At 46.4% G+C, this 16019-nt stretch overlaps 1 protein-coding gene across 3 annotated transcripts in view; it reads right to left on the minus strand.

Annotated features, from left to right (window-relative positions):
* Positions 1-15289, minus strand: part of LOC129820297 (importin subunit alpha-7-like) — a 31459-nt gene extending 16170 nt beyond the window's left edge. For 2 of the 3 annotated variants that reach the window (XR_008754185.1, XM_055877363.1), the window contains exons 1-8: positions 8470-8643; positions 7859-8054; positions 6679-6773; positions 6229-6360; positions 6043-6131; positions 5848-5947; positions 2581-2744; positions 2276-2480 (exon numbers count right to left, since the gene is read on the minus strand). Coding sequence is in view for 2 of the 3 variants with exons in the window: in XM_055877363.1 (XP_055733338.1) it covers positions 2276-2480; positions 2581-2744; positions 5848-5947; positions 6043-6131; positions 6229-6360; positions 6679-6773; positions 7859-8054; positions 8470-8628 (1140 nt within the window). In the remaining variant the exon portion in view is untranslated. Of the gene's footprint in view, positions 1-2275; positions 2481-2580; positions 2745-5847; positions 5948-6042; positions 6132-6228; positions 6361-6678; positions 6774-7858; positions 8055-8469; positions 8644-15164 lie in introns of those variants that run through there. The other variant, XM_055877364.1, reaches the window with a different exon arrangement.
* Positions 15290-16019: the final 730 nt, after the last annotated feature.

The raw sequence follows: 16019 nt of genomic DNA on the forward strand, positions 1-16019 counted from the left end.
AGAGGGGCAACACGAGAGGAGGAGAGGGGCAACACGAGAGGAGGAGAGGGGCAACACGAGAGGAGGAGAGGAGCAACACGAGAGGAGGAGAGGAGCAACACGAGAGGAGGAGAGGGGCAACACGAGAGGAGGAGAGGGGCAACACGAGAGGAGGAGAGGGGCAACACGAGAGGAGGAGAGGAGCAACACGAGAGGAGGAGAGGGGCAACACGAGAGGAGGAGAGGGGCAACACGAGAGGAGGAGAGGGGCAACACGAGAGGAGGAGAGGAGCAACACGAGAGGAGGAGAGGAGCAACACGAGAGGAGGAGAGGGGCAACACGAGAGGAGGAGAGGGGCAACACGAGAGGAGGAGAGGGGCAACACGAGAGGAGGAGAGGGGCAACATGAGGAGCAACACGAGAGGAGGAAGACAAGGAGGAAGACGAGAGGAGGAACAGAGAAAAGTAGTAGATAGAAAGATAAGAGATGTCTTAAACTGAAGAGCAGCACAAACCATTTCCTTTATTCAAACTAAAAAGACTAAAGAAAATACCTAGTACCTAGGTCTTGAAGATCTCTTTGGATCTGTATAGTCTCTGAACTGTACCAGTCTGTGTTATGCATCTGTAACTGTATGTGAACACCTGCTCGTTGGACATCTGTACAACATGTTGTAGCTAGGTAACGCGTGTCAGATATCTCGCGCTCTACACCACGCTGCTACAGTAGGAATACAGACGGTACACAACCATTTGTCACAAATGTCTAATAGCGTTTTGTCATTCTCTTAGACAATACCGCTTGGTGGAGTTAGTTCTACGTGGGGAGAAGATAGGCACAGGACACTGAATCCCCGTGCCTGTATGTGTTGTTGGGGCCATTTGAGCTATTAATCCCTATAAGCAGTGTTGGAAATAGTACTCAATTACATACTTGAGTAAAAATATACACTTCATGACCAACAGTATGTGGACACCTGCTCGTCGAACATCTCATTCCAATATCATGGGCATTAATATGGAGTTGGTCCCCCCTTTGCTGCTATAACAGCCTCCACTCTTCTGGGAAGGCTTTCCACTAGATGTTGGAACATTGCTGCGGGGGACTTGCTTCCATTCAACCACAAAAGCATGAGTGATGTCGGGCACTGATGTTGGGAGATTAGGTCTTGCTCGCAGTCAGCATCCAATTCAACCCAAAGGTGTTCGATGAGGTTAGCGCTCTGTGCAGGCCAGTCAAGTTCGTCCACACCGATCTCAACAAACCATTTCTGTATGGACCTTGCTTTGTGCACGAGGGCATTGTCATGCTGAACCAGGAAAGGGCCTTCAAAAAACTGTTGCCAATGTTGGAAGCACAGAGTTGTCTGGAACGTCATTGTATGCTGTAGCGTTAAGATTTCCCTTCACTTGAACTAAGGGGCCTAGTCCGAACCATGAAAAACAGCCCCAGAGCATTAATCTTCCATCAAACTTTAGTTGGCACTATGCATTGGGGTATCCATATTTGTCCGTCGGACTTCCAGATGGTGAAGCGTGATTCATCACTCCAGAGAATGCGTTTCCACTACTTCAGAGTCCAACGGCGGCGAGCTTGACACCACTCCAGCCGACGATTGGCATTGCGCATGGTGATCTTAGGCTTGTGTGCGGCTGCTCGGCCATGGAAACCCATTTCATGAAGCTCCCGACTAACAGTTCCTGTGCTGATGTTGCTTCCAGAGGCAGTTTGGAACTCAGTAGTGAGTGTTGCAACCGAGGACAGGCAATTTTTTTCACGCTACACGCTTCAGCGGTCCTGTTCTGTGAGCTTGTGTGGACTACCACTTCGCGGGCAAACCGTTGTTGCTCCTAGACATTTCCACTTCACAATAACAGCACTTACAGTTGACCGGGGGCAGCTCTAGCAGGGCAGAAATGTTACGCAATTACTTGTTGGAAAGGTGGCATCCTATGACTGCGACACGTTAAAAGTCACTGAACTTTGTGCTTGATTCTATACACCTGTAAGCAACGGGTGTGGCTGAAATAGCCGAATCCACTAATATGAAGGAGTATCCCCATACTTTTGGCAATGTCATGTACAACTATCATGAACATGTCTGTTTATTTGTATGGTACCGGTAGAGTCCGTATGTCTGTCTGTGTGTAAAGTCTGGACATCACCTGTATCTGAGCCCTGTTGCCAGCTGTGATGTTTATCTGTAGTGTCTGTCTGTGTGTAAAGTCTGGACATCACCTGTATCTGAGCCCTGTTGCCAGCTGTGATGTTTATCTGTAGTGTCCGGACCTCACCTGTATCTGAGCCCTGTTGCCAGCTGTGATGTTGGAGACAGTCCAGCAGGCTTCTTTCCGGATGGACTCTTTAGGACTACTCAGCAGGTGGAGCAGACAGGGCAGGGCTGAACAGTTCAACACCACCTGTGTCTGAATGTCGTCTCCAGTAACGATGTTCCCCACTGCTCTCAGAGCAGGAGACGCCACCTTGTAGTCTGTGTGCCTGACAGAGAGAACATTCAAAAGTTACTACGCTGAGGCCCCTGAAGTCTGCATACACACCAGCAGCTCAACGAGGCGCCTGCAGTAAAAAAAAAACTCACATGAGCAGCTCTACGAGGCGCCTGCAGACGCCGGAGTCGATGACAGCCTGGATCTTCTCGTTGGGTCCATCAGAGAGGTAGGACAGAGCCCAGCAGGCGTCTGCTAACAGATCTGAATCACTGCTGAACAACAGTCTAGACAGGACCTGCAGACAGGGGGACACCTGGGGGGGGGGGACAGACAGGGGGACAGTTAGTGTATTCTATCAGAGAGGTAGGACAGAGCCCAGCAGGCGTCTGCTAACAGATCTGAATCACTGCTAGACAGGACCTGCTAACAGGGAGACACCTGGGGGACAGCCAGGCAGGGGGACAGCCAGGCAGGGGGACACCTGGGGGATCTAGACACATAAAACCTGGGTGACAGGGGAACAGACAGTGGGACTACCCTTTCGTAGGCCCAATTTCTACATTTGGTTGTGCATCAGCAGTCACTCAATTAGCCCATGGCAGCAATTTTTGGGAGGAGGATTGCTAAGTTAGTCTCTACATGCTCTCTAGCAGCTAATCTAAACTTGTAGTAAGTATGGTCAAACTACCAACCGTGGTGGGGCCCATTGATGCTCAGTTATATTAATAACAGCAAACATTTGCCTCAATCCCATGGCAAAACGTGTAGAATTGCAGCTGACTTGCTTTAAACAGAAACATTTTCTCTGCGCCCCAGAATTGCAGGAAATTAACTTAATGTTTTAAAAACATAGCTGTGACGAGGGGGGCCGCTAAAATGTTATGCTCGCGGGGGACCCTAAGCACACAGAAAACATAGGAGTGGCTTCGGGACAAGTCTCTGAATGTCCTTGAGTGGCCCAGCCAGAGCCTGGACTTGAACACGATCGAACATCTCTAGAGAGACCTGAAAATAGCTGTGCAGCAACGCTCCCCATCCAACCTGACAGAGCTTGAGAGGATCTGCAGAGAAGAATGGGAGAAACTCCCCAAATACAGGTGTGCCAACCTTTTAGCATCATACCCAAGAAGACTTGAGGCTGTAATCGCTGTCAAAGGTACTTCAACAAAGTACTGAGTAAAGGGTCTGAATACTTATGTAAATGTGATATCTGTTAATTTGTTATATACATTTGCAAATCTGTTTTTGCTTTGTCATTATGGGGTATTGTGTGTAGATTGATGAGGGAAATAAACTATTTAATACATTTCAGAATGAGGCTGTAACATAACAAAATGTGGAAAAAGTCAAAGGGTCTGAATACTTTGAAGGCACTGTATATCTTTATTCTGAGTCCGTTAATGTTGTGTCAACAGGAAAATGCCACATGTCCTCTCCAACATGACATTTCTTCATTTGTTGATTAATATTTCTAAGTAATATCCTAAATAATAATTAAATGCCAGGATAATAAAAGTATAAATGGCATGTTTCAAATAGGTTTAATTAAAAAGCATAGCCATGTAAACAAGTGTACAAACAGAATTGTGACCTCCCCTCATGCTCTAAAATCGGATATTCTCATTCTGATATGACATCACACCTCTGAACTCTGATATCCTCATTCTGATATGACATCACACCTCTGAACTCTGATATCCTCATTCTGATATGACATCAGTCTGAACTCTGATATCCTCATTCTGATATGACATCACACCTCTGAACTCTGATATCCTCATTCTGATATGACATCACAGTCTGAACTCTGATATCCTCATTCTGATCTCTGATATCCTCATTCTGATATGACATCAGTCTGAACTCTGATATCCTCATTCTGATATGACATCACACCTCTGAACTCTGATATCCTCATTCTGATATGACATCACAGTCTGAACTCTGATATCCTCATTCTGATCTCTGATATCCTCATTCTGATATGACATCAGTCTGAACTCTGATATCCTCATTCTGATATGACATCACGCTGTGCACTCTGATATTCTCTTTGTAAAATGCATAGGGATGCATTCTGTGCTAAGTCAATGATTTCGATAAGAGAAACCGATACTCGAACACATCCTCTCTCCTTTAGCACTACTGATAGGGCTGAATACTCTGCCCTCTCTGACCCTGTAACATCCCATTACTGTAAGGGAAAGGTGACAGGCAAAGGAACCATCTAAGTGTATTGGGACACCGCCAAGAGCAGATCCTTCACCTTGAGTGAATCTGAAGTAGTTTTAAAATGGCTTCCTGTCCCTCTTCTATTAATGCCAATAGAGAAACAGAATTGAAAGAGCACGATAACACTTTAGCCGATTGACAGATTGACAGGGTGAGAGAAACTCCTGCCTCGTCACGTACCGTCCCCTGGTCACATGCTCAGTCTCTGAGTCACTGAGGCTTTTCTGTGTTCTGGCTGGCCAGAGTCACTAGCAGATAAAACCCATCAGCTAGCTAGCTAGCTAACAGACGGGCATAACACAGCATTACAGACAAGCTCCATTGAACCCAGACTGAGTCAAATGGACACCTCATCACCTACATTAGTGCACCACTTGTGATCAGGGCCTATAGGCGTCCGGATGCCAAAAGACTGACTTTATCTAGCTAACGGTTATGGCTCAGAACTCAATGAGCCACTTGCTTTCAACTCCAAGCTGTTAACCTACTTATTTATTTGAGCTAGCTGTTACAGTTTAGATTCAAGGAGCTGTGAATGTAGCAGTATACACACTAAATAGAGGTTATATATTGCTTTTTTTTGTGTTGTAAAAAAATAAAAAAATAAAACAAGAGTGGTTGTGGTTATGGGAGCACACACATCAAACAGAGGTATTCATATTACTAAGCAGACATATGGAATTGTTTTAAGATGGTGCTTACATATGGAATTGTTTTAAGATGGTGCTTACATATGGAATTGTTTTAAGATGGCCATACCATGGACCATTTAGCCATTTGATTTAGAATTTTAAGACCCCTTTAGACAAGTGCCGTGACAATTGTTAAGGGGGGGGGGGGGGGGTCGTAGTGCAAAACGGAACACATCATCGTGTTCGTGACAATCTCCCCTTTCCACATAAGTTTGTAGCGGTCGGACAGTGTCTCAGATACCTGAGGCCATATTCATACAGCGTCTCGGAGATCTGGGGCCTTATCCATACAGCGTCTCGGAGATCTGGGGCCTTATTCATACAGCGTCTCGGAGGACCAGTATTCAGAGTCGTACAGTAGGAATGCTGATCTAGGATCAGGTCCCCCCCCTGTCCATGTAATTTTATTAATTACGATCTAAACGGCAACACTGATCTTAGAGCAGCACTCCTACCGCGAAGACGTTAAATGAATATAGGGTTGGGTGTTACCTTCTCAAATACCGGTGGGGGGCTCTTCCCCCTGCACAGGTTAGACAGAGCCCACACTGCATTCCTGGTCATGCTCAGTCTGGTGGATTTAGTCAGAAGCCTGGAGAGGAACCGGGGAGAGGAACCATGAGCTATCTTTATAACATCAGAGGACTCGAGACATAAACAGTAGTATGTGTTTGTGTGTCTGCTCACATTAATAATGGTGGCAGGATATTACAGTTGAGTACGTAGTCTCTGCACACTGGACTGTCCCCTGCTATGTTACCCAAAGCCCATACCGCCTGGGACAGAGGAGAACGGAGAGAGAGAGAGAAACTAGGTATAAATTATAGACGGTCTTGTAATACACTTTTCCCATGACTGGAGTCGGGCCTTTACCTGTTCCTGAACATCTTCAAAGTCCGAGTTGAGTAGTTCTATAAAGATGGGTACTGCTCCTGCCTCGATTACTATGTTAGTCTGCATGGAAGTACCTGATGCTATGTTGGTCAGGGCCCAGGCTGCCTCAAACTACACACACACACACACACACACACACACACACACACACACACACACACACACACACACACACACACACACACACACACACACACACACACACACACACACACACACACACACACACACACACAGAAACTTTATTAATGACACATTGGTATTGATAATAAAACTTCATGATACATAAAACATACAATGACAGAAATGTTATTATAGATCACAATAATTGACAGATATCCACATGACCATCATCCATTTTTTCCAGTCTGGGTTAACGTTTAATATTTTACCAATAAAAACTGTTTCCTAATATTTCAAAGGTCTCACCTGTAATGTGCAGTTGACGCTCCTCTTCAGGAACTCTACAAACCTCTCTACAATGCCTGGGGTGTTGATGACCTCGTCAATAGGTGGATTGGGTTCTGGAACAGATCAGACAGAATATATGAGTAATAGTGTAACAATTAGCACCATAGACTCAACCTTTACCACCCTAGAGGGAGGTAGCTGAATCATCTGAGTTAGTGCTGGGCTTGGAGCAAAAGCCTGTAGACCGAGGGCCCAGCGGCCTGAGGGTCCCCAGGAGGGCCCGGCGGCCTGAGGGTCCCCACGAGGGCCCGGCGGCCTGAGGGTCCCCACGAGGGCCCGGCGGCCTGAGGGTCCCCACGAGGGCCCGGCGGCCTGAGGGTCCCCACGAGGGCCCGGCGGCCTGAGGGTCCCCACGAGGGCCCGGCGGCCTGAGGGTCCCCACGAGGGCCCGGCGGCCTGAGGGTCCCCACGAGGGCCCGGCGGCCTGAGGGTCCCCACGAGGGCCCGGCGGCCTGAGGGTCCCCACGAGGGCCCGGCGGCCTGAGGGTCCCCACGAGGGCCCGGCGGCCTGAGGGTCCCCACGAGGGCCCGGCGGCCTGAGGGTCCCCACGAGGGCCCGGCGGCCTGAGGGTCCCCACGAGGGCCCGGCGGCCTGAGGGTCCCCACGAGGGCCCGGCGGCCTGAGGGTCCCCACGAGGGCCCGGCGGCCTGAGGGTCCCCACGAGGGCCCGGCGGCCTGAGGGTCCCCACGAGGGCCCGGCGGCCTGAGGGTCCCCACGAGGGCCCGGCGGCCTGAGGGTCCCCACGAGGGCCCGGCGGCCTGAGGGTCCCCACGAGGGCCCGGCGGCCTGAGGGTCCCCACGAGGGCCCGGCGGCCTGAGGGTCCCCACGAGGGCCCGGCGGCCTGAGGGTCCCCAGGAGGGCCCGGCGGCCTGAGGGTCCCCACGAGGGCCCGGCGGCCTGAGGGTCCCCACGAGGGCCCGGCGGCCTGAGGGTCCCCACGAGGGCCCAGCGGCCTGAGGGTCCCCACGAGGGCCCAGCGGCCTGAGGGTCCCCAGGAGGGCCAGCAGGACTGAGGGTCCCCACGAGGGCCCAGCGGCCTGAGGGTCCCCAGGAGGGCCAGCAGGACTAGGTGTGCACGGCCATACGCAAACAGGTTACAGAATAACTTGATGATATTCACTGAACAGCCTGGTACCTTTGGACAGTAGTTTCCTGAATGACTGTGTTGTAGTGAGTTGGAGCTCTGGGTCCTCTGAGAAGAGCATCTCCACCAAGTCTTTAGTTAGGACTCCTTCCTCCGTGGCTGTAGAGGTGACATACGAGTCGACCAGCGGACTCTCAAACATGACTCCTTCCTCGTTCAACATGTCAACGTTTCTCCTCTTGAACAGCTGCCAAATACATGAGAGAAACAACACAGCACTGTGGCCCTTTTATGTTGCTATAGTTTCTGCTTCCTGAGCTAGGTGCCCTCCTCTCTCCTGTTTAGACACGAGCAGTGGGCTAAGTTTTATAGGCTAGGTGTTGTACAGGTGGGTTATGTTGTGTACCTGTCTCCTGTTTAGACACTAGCAGTGGGCTAGGCGTTATAGGCTAGGCGTTATAGGCTAGGTCCTATACAGGTGGGTTATGTTGTGTACCTGTCTCCTGTTTAGACACTAGCAGTGGGCTAGGCGTTATAGGCTAGGCGTTATAGGCTAGGTCCTATACAGGTAGGTTATGTTGTGTACCTGTCTCCTGTTTAGACACTAGCAGTGGGCTAGGCGTTATAGGCTAGGTCCTATACAGGTGGGTTAGGTTCTCTACCTGTTGCTCTCGTTTCTGCTTCCTCAGCTGGATACCCTCCTCCTCTCTCCTGCGCCTCATCTCCTCCACATTCAGGGCTTTGTTCTTGTAACTGTTCATCCTGTGGTTATCCTTCGCTGGACTGGCTGACGGCTCTGAAACACACACAATCATCTTCATTACAAATCATCTCTACTAATCCAATCTTTTACAGTACTTATTACAAAGTTTGTCATAGAACGGTTAGGCATTCAACAAAATGAAGATAAGCAACAGTCGGCAGAAAAAAAAAGGAAAAAAAAATCACTGCCAAGAGAAGGAACACATTTTCCAAGGCACCAGACTCTTCCAGGGATGTCAATGTGTGTGTGTGTGTCTCAGACCCCAGGGAGTGATACCGCTTGGTGATGACACAGGGGTACATGAGCCCCAGTATAACAAGCTCCCGGGCCACATAGTTAAAAATACACTGGAGCATATGCTGTGCAGTACACACAGTTATGCAAACTCAGTCTTACATGCAGCCTACTGTCTCTGACTATCCACTCACAAACCTAATAAACACACAGCAAAAACACACACAAATGCACGCACACACACAAATGCACGCACACACACACACAAATGCACGCACACACACACACAAATGCACGCACACACACACACAAATGCACGCACACACACACACAAATGCACGCACACACACACACAAATGCACGCACACACACACACAGCACGCACGCACACACAGCACGCACGCACACACACACAAATCCATGCTTTTCACAGACAAAGCTCTACTCTCCAGCAGTGAGCTGTCAGACAGAACAACCATATTTATTCAGGTGATTTAATTGCAGAGTTAGCAGGAAGCGTCTGAACTGCCAGCCGCCTGTCAGCCGGCCAAACTGCCACCGACTCAGCATTTGTGCTATCATGGCACGCGAAGCAGCCAGACTGGGCACCAGACCCGCGTCACCAGAACCAGCCAGGTTGACCCAGCCAGGCTGACCCACGTCACCAGAAACGGCCAGACTGGGTACCAGACCAGAGTCAACAGAACCAGCCAGGCTGAGATGCGTCACCCGGAACCAGCCAGACTGGGTACCAGACCCGCGTCAACAGAACCAGCCAGGTTGACCCAGCCAGGCTGACCCGCGTCACCAGAACCGGCCAGACTGGGCACCATGGAGTGTGCTTGTAACGTCACAGGCGAAGTGCATGGCCACGTACACATGGCCTTATTTCTATTACAGCATATTGGATGACTGTTATTCATATTCTGCTCCCCCAGTTCAATGTAACATCAATAGGTTTAGGATACTACATGCTACTATAATTTTCCCTATACCCATCGTGAGGATGCTACAACCAAGCCTATAAATGAAAGTATACAACTTAAGTGCACACACTCTCTCCTTGCGCACACACGCCTTTTCAGTTCTGCCCACATTCATGGGATTGAGGTCAGGGCTTTATGATGCAGACTCCAATACCTTGCCTTTGTTGTCCTTAAGCTATTTTGCCACAACTTTGTAAGTATGCTTGGGGTCTTTGTCCATTTGGAAGACCCATTTGCGACCAAGCTTTAACTTCCTGACTGATGTCTTGAGATACTGCTTCAATATATCCACATAATTTTCCCTCCTCATAATGCCATCTATTTTGTGAAGTGCGCCAGACCCTCCTGCAGCAAAGCACCCCCACAACATGCTGCCGCCACCCCCATGCTTCACGGTTGGGATGGTGTTCTTTGGCTTGCAAGCCTCCCCCTTTTTCCTCCAAACATAACGTTGGTCATTATGGCCAAACAGTTCTATTTTTGTTTCATCAGACCAGAGGACATTTCTCCAAAAAGTACGATCTTTGTCCCCATGTGCAATTGCAAACCGTAGTCTTTCCAAAGTAATTTTCTGTTGTTCTGGGATTGATTTTCACCAAAGTATGTTAATCTCTAGGAGAAAGAATGCGTCTCCTTCCTGAGCGGTATGACGGCTGCGTGGTTCCATGGTGTTTATACTTGCGTACTATTGTTTGTACAGATGAAAGTGGTACCTTCAGGCGTTTGGAAATTGCTCCCAAGGATGAATCAGACTTGTGGAAGTCTACAAATTTTTTTCTGATGTCTTGGCTGATTTCTTTAGATTTCTCCCATGATGCCAAGCAAAGAGGCACTGGGTTTGAAGGTAGGCCTTGAACAACATCCACAGGTACACCTCAGAATTGACTCAAATTATGTCAATTAGCCTATCGGAAGCTTCTAAAGCCATGACATCATGTTCTGGAATTTTCCAAGCTGTTTAAAGAAGGCACAGTCAACTTAGTGTATGTAAACTTCAGTAGTAGCCTAGAGCAAACTGTGTATAAATCCTTTCAAACTAGTTAACAAATTTCTCCTAGTTAGCTAAACCCCACGTGGTAGCAAAAACTATCTTGAGCCTGCTAACTGAGTGTTAATTCACCTGTTTCTATACACGTTTCATTTTAAAACATTTATCTTACAAAGGAGTTGTTTAATCTAAGTGATTAACTATTTATCTGTACATGGAATTGTATTTGTTGTTTTTTTACTCATTTTTTTCTCATCTTTACAGGAAAATGCCACGTGCACCATCTGATGTGTGGAGACATTTCACTGCAGCTAATGTAGAAGGAAAAGCTTTGTACATTTGCAAATACTGTGCCAAATCATATGCGAAGAAAGCAACAAAGATGCAGAATCATCTGGCCAAGTGCATAAAGTTCCTTCAGCACTCACAACAAGCAACCTCTGACAAAAGTCCCTCTACTTCTATTTAAGGTGAAAATGATGAATCAGACACCTTATCGATAACAACAGCTCATGGTCCTTCTGGAATCAGAAGTTCTTTTGACTCAATGGAGAAACGTAGTCAGAGAAATGCTGATGAATGTCTTGCTCAAGCTGTGTATGCAACTGGTTCACCTCTGATGCTCGCAGGCAATGTGTATTGGAAGAGATTTCTGAATGTTCTTCTCCCAGCATACACCCCTCCAACCAGACATGCTTCATCTACTCATTAGCTGGATGCAGAGCTCAAGTGAAGGTCAAGCAAATTATAGAGAAAGCAGACTGTATTGCAATCATCTCTAATGGGTAGTCGAATGTTCATGGGCAAGGAATAATTAACTACATCTTCACCCCTCAACCAGTATTCTACAAGAGCACAGACACAAGGGACAACAGAGACACCGGTCTCTACATTGCAGATGAGCTGAAGGCAGTCATCCATGACCTTGGACCACAGAAGGTATTTGCACTGGTGACAGACAATGCTGCAAACATGAAGGCTGCTTGGTCTAAAGTGGAGGAGTCCTACCCTCACATCGCACCCATTGGCTGTGCTGCTCATGCATTGAATCTGCTCCTCAAGAATATCATGGCACTGAAAACAATGGATACACTCTACAAGAGAGCCAAGGAAATGGTTAGGTATGGGAAGGGTCATCAAGTTATAGCAGCAATCTACCTCACCAAGCAAAGTGAGAAGAATAAGAGCACCACATTGAAGCTGCCCAGCAACACCCTTTGGGGTGGTGTTGTCATCATGTTTGACAGTCTCCTGGAGGGGAAGGAGTCTCTCCAAGAAATGGCCATATCACAGTCTGCCGAAATAGACAGCCCCATCAAGAGGATCCTCCTGGATGATGTATTTTGGGAGAGAGTGGTAAGCAGCCTGAAACTCCTGAAACCTATAGCAGTAGCCATTGCACGGATTGAGGGAGACAATGCCATCCAGTCTGATGTTCAGACTCTGCTTGCAGATGTAAGAGAATAAATCCGTACTGCCCTGCCCACTTCACTGTTGCTCCAAGCAGAGGAAACTGCGGTTCTGAAATACATCAAAAAGCGTGAAGACTTCTGCCTGAAGCCCATACACGCTGCAACGTACATGTTGGACCCCAAGTATGCTGGCAAGAGCATCCTGTCTGGTGCAGAGATCAACAAGGCCTATGGTGTCATCACTACCGTGTATCGCCACCTTGGCCTGTATGAGGGCAAGGTTCTTGGCAGTCTGGCAAAGTACACTTCCAAGCAGGGCTTTGGGATGGAGATGCAATATGGCAGTCGTGCCAACATATCTCATCAGCCACCTGGTGGAAGGGACTTTGTGGATCTGAGGCTCTTTCCCCTGTTGCCTCCATCATCCTCCAAATCACACCAACATCAGCCACCTCAGAGCGCAACTGGTCCTTGTTTGGGAACACACACACCAAAGCACGCAACAGGCTGACCAATACAAGGGTTGAAAAATTGGTGGTCATCTGGGCAAGTTTGAAGCTTTTTGAGCCTTACAACGAGCCATCCTCAACAAGGTTGGAAAGTGACAGTGAAGATGAGGCCTCAGAGTCTGATGTTCAAGAGGTGGACATTGAGGAGGTCCAGGGAGAAGACATGGAAGCTTGAGAGGAAGACAACCAAAGCTTTAGTTTCTAGACTATAATTTTACAGATGTTGAAAACGTTTTTGGGAGATGCGATGGATCATTCAATAATCCCTTTTGTTGTTCAGTGAAATCATCCCACGTGAAGAGTCAACTCATGTAAATTTAAATTCGTAAACAATTTTAAAAATGTTTATTTCTATTGGAAGGATTTAATCATTTGCAATTATGTCTACTTATGATAAGGTAAAGGGTTTATGTTTGTCTCCATATGATATGGTAAATATATCCAATGTAAAAAAAAATAACATCTACATTTAAATGGTATTAATATTAATTTGCATATATTTCCATTAATTCCTATATATATATATTCCCTTTAATTCCCACAGGAAGTTTCCACCTCTGAATATTCCCCAAAATGTGCAACCCTACCCAAGGCTGAAAAATGGCAAAAGAGCTGAAAAATGGCAAAAGAACGTTGGCTAAGCTGAAACACTAGTGCGAGCCAATAGCAAATGAATGGAATGGAACGTTCGCAGAGCCTATTTTGACTGGAGTGAAGCTTAGAATTCCATTTCGCCTAAAATGGCACCAAAAAACATATCCCTTTTTATTTTACCACTACAATGTGTTCTTGGGACGAAATTGAAAAATAACTTGTGTAGAAAGTAAACATCAGCACCTCGTGCATATGTCTGCATAACGATGAAGTAGGGGAAAAAGTTTAATATTTCACAATTTCTGGTCTAGCGATCGATGACATCAGAGTACGCTGCCCAACCTTATGTAATTTGAAAGAGGAGATTATCCTGATTAAAATGGTGTCCGACTTGTAAAAAAAAAAATCTAAATATAAACATTACGAGATATTTGGAGAAATATACCAGCATGCCTCTCCATAGGAAAACAATGGGGGGAGCTCAGCATTCCAAGGGCAAAAGGTATTTCGGGGCTAGCGTTTGACAACGGAGTATGCTGCACAACCTTACATAATTAGGAAGAGGAGATTCTCATGTTTAAAATGGTGTACAATTTGAAAACTATCTAAATATACACATTGTGAGATATTTGGCAAAATAAACAGACATACCTATATTCCCCTATAGTAAACAATGGGACGACCTCAGAGTTCCATGAGCAATTTTTTGTTGTCGTTTACATTTTTACTACCAGCAACGTGGGCAGGTCTCATTGCCATCAATAGCAAAACAGGCATTGTGACGTAGAACAAATAAAATGAGAATAGAACGTTCGGAACACAATAGAACTAAGAGGAGCTGGCAGGGTGAAAAATGCCCTAAAATATGGCCTGTTTTCCATGATTACTTCAAAACTATCAACTGAGACGTTTGGTAATATTATAAAACTGGGCTCCACAGCAGATGCAATTAACTAGTTATCAGAAGAAAAAAAGCATTGTTAAAAATGTCATGTGCACAGTCTACCCAGAGGAGGACGGCCTCTAGTTGTCCTCCAGCTACACCATGGTGCTACCCTAGAGTGCTTTTGAAGCTACCGTAGCCCTTCATTGCAAAACAGTGTTTTAATTAATGATTTGGTGATGTATATATATTTACTATAGTTTAAACTAAAAAAAAAAGTTTAACTTTAATGTTTCACTATTTGTATGAAATTCACTGCGGAGTATGGTCCGCCCATGAGGAGCCTCCGCTGTTTAATGTGCATTCCCAGTGGGCGGTAATACAGTCGGAAATTCAACAGAGTATGATAGCTTTTGCTAACGATAAGTTAGTTCAGTTATGAACCTCAAGTTGTAGCAACGTTAAGGCTTAGATAACTAACTGGTTAGCGTTACCCTAGCTTAGTTAACTTGTCAATAAAACAATGCTTATGTGACCCGCCCTAGTTAACTCTCAGTAGGTGTCAATATGAAAGTAACAGGGATATGACTGGTTGCTCATTTCAGTAAGTAACTCGCCAACAAGTTAAATTGACCGGCGTTAACATGTTTTGCTAGTTATCTAACAACCTGCGTACTACTGGCTTCCATATTAACCTGGTAAGACAGCAAAAAGCTAACTACCTAACGTGAGCAGGCGATGCATGTAACGTTAGTTGGCGTTCGCTTCTGAAATTGCCACCTTGTGTCATTTGTAGACTTTCTTGAAGGACACATCGTGTAAACGACCTAGATAATACTGTACCAGTAGAGGTTGCAATGTGTAGGTGAAAACAATAACAATAGCTTGTTAGCTAGTGGGGGATTTGACAACCATGTATTCGAACGCGCAGTATTCTCTAGTCCCGTGTATGAACCATACGGTCTAGAAACACAACATTATAACTCACCCATTTGATCTTAAATGACAGTTACTTCTTGTGTTTAGAGATAAATAAATTGTAATCCTCTTCCTCGGTTTGCTTTCCAGAATTTGCTCCTCACAAACAATATGTCGTCGGAGAAATACGGAAGGCGAGAGATGTCAAATTTAATACCACAGTTTCCCACGGACGCTAGTGGGCGCAAATACGGCGCTAATGAAGTGATTGCACAATACATTGTCACAAATTATATCAGTGGAATGTTCTTCTGATATAATTTGATAAAGATGTCCAAATGCACAAACATATTGCAATATCCACCTCTCTCTCTCTCTCTCTCTCTCTCTCTCTCTCTCTCTCTCTCTCTCTCTCTCTCTCTCTCTCTCTCTCTCTCTCTCTCTCTCTCTCTCTCTCTCTCTCTCTCTCTCTCTCTCTCTCTCTCTCTCTCTCTCTCTCTCTCTCTCTCTCTCTCTCTCTCTCTCTCTCTCTCTCTCAGTTCAATTCAAGGGGCTTTATTGACATGGGAAACCTATGTTTACATTGTCAAAGCAAGTGAAATAGATAATAAACAAAAGTGAAATAAACAATATAAAATCAACAGTAAACATTACACTCACAAAAGGTCCAAATGAATAGAGACATATTACAGCTATAAATAGTGTTGTAATGATGTGCAAATAGTCTCTCTCTCTCTCTCTCTCTCTCTCTCTCTCTCTCTCTCTCTCTCTCTCTCTCTCTCTCTCTCTCTCTCTCTCTCTCTCTCTCTCTCTCTCTCTCTCTCTCTCTCTCTCTCTCTCTCTCTCTCTCTCTCTCGCTCTCTCTCTCAAATTCAGTTCAAAGGAACTTCATCGGCATAGGAAACGAGTGTTTACATTGCCAAAG

The sequence above is a fragment of the Salvelinus fontinalis genome, chromosome 22, assembly GCF_029448725.1.
Source record: "Salvelinus fontinalis isolate EN_2023a chromosome 22, ASM2944872v1, whole genome shotgun sequence".
Taxonomy (NCBI): domain Eukaryota; kingdom Metazoa; phylum Chordata; class Actinopteri; order Salmoniformes; family Salmonidae; genus Salvelinus; species Salvelinus fontinalis.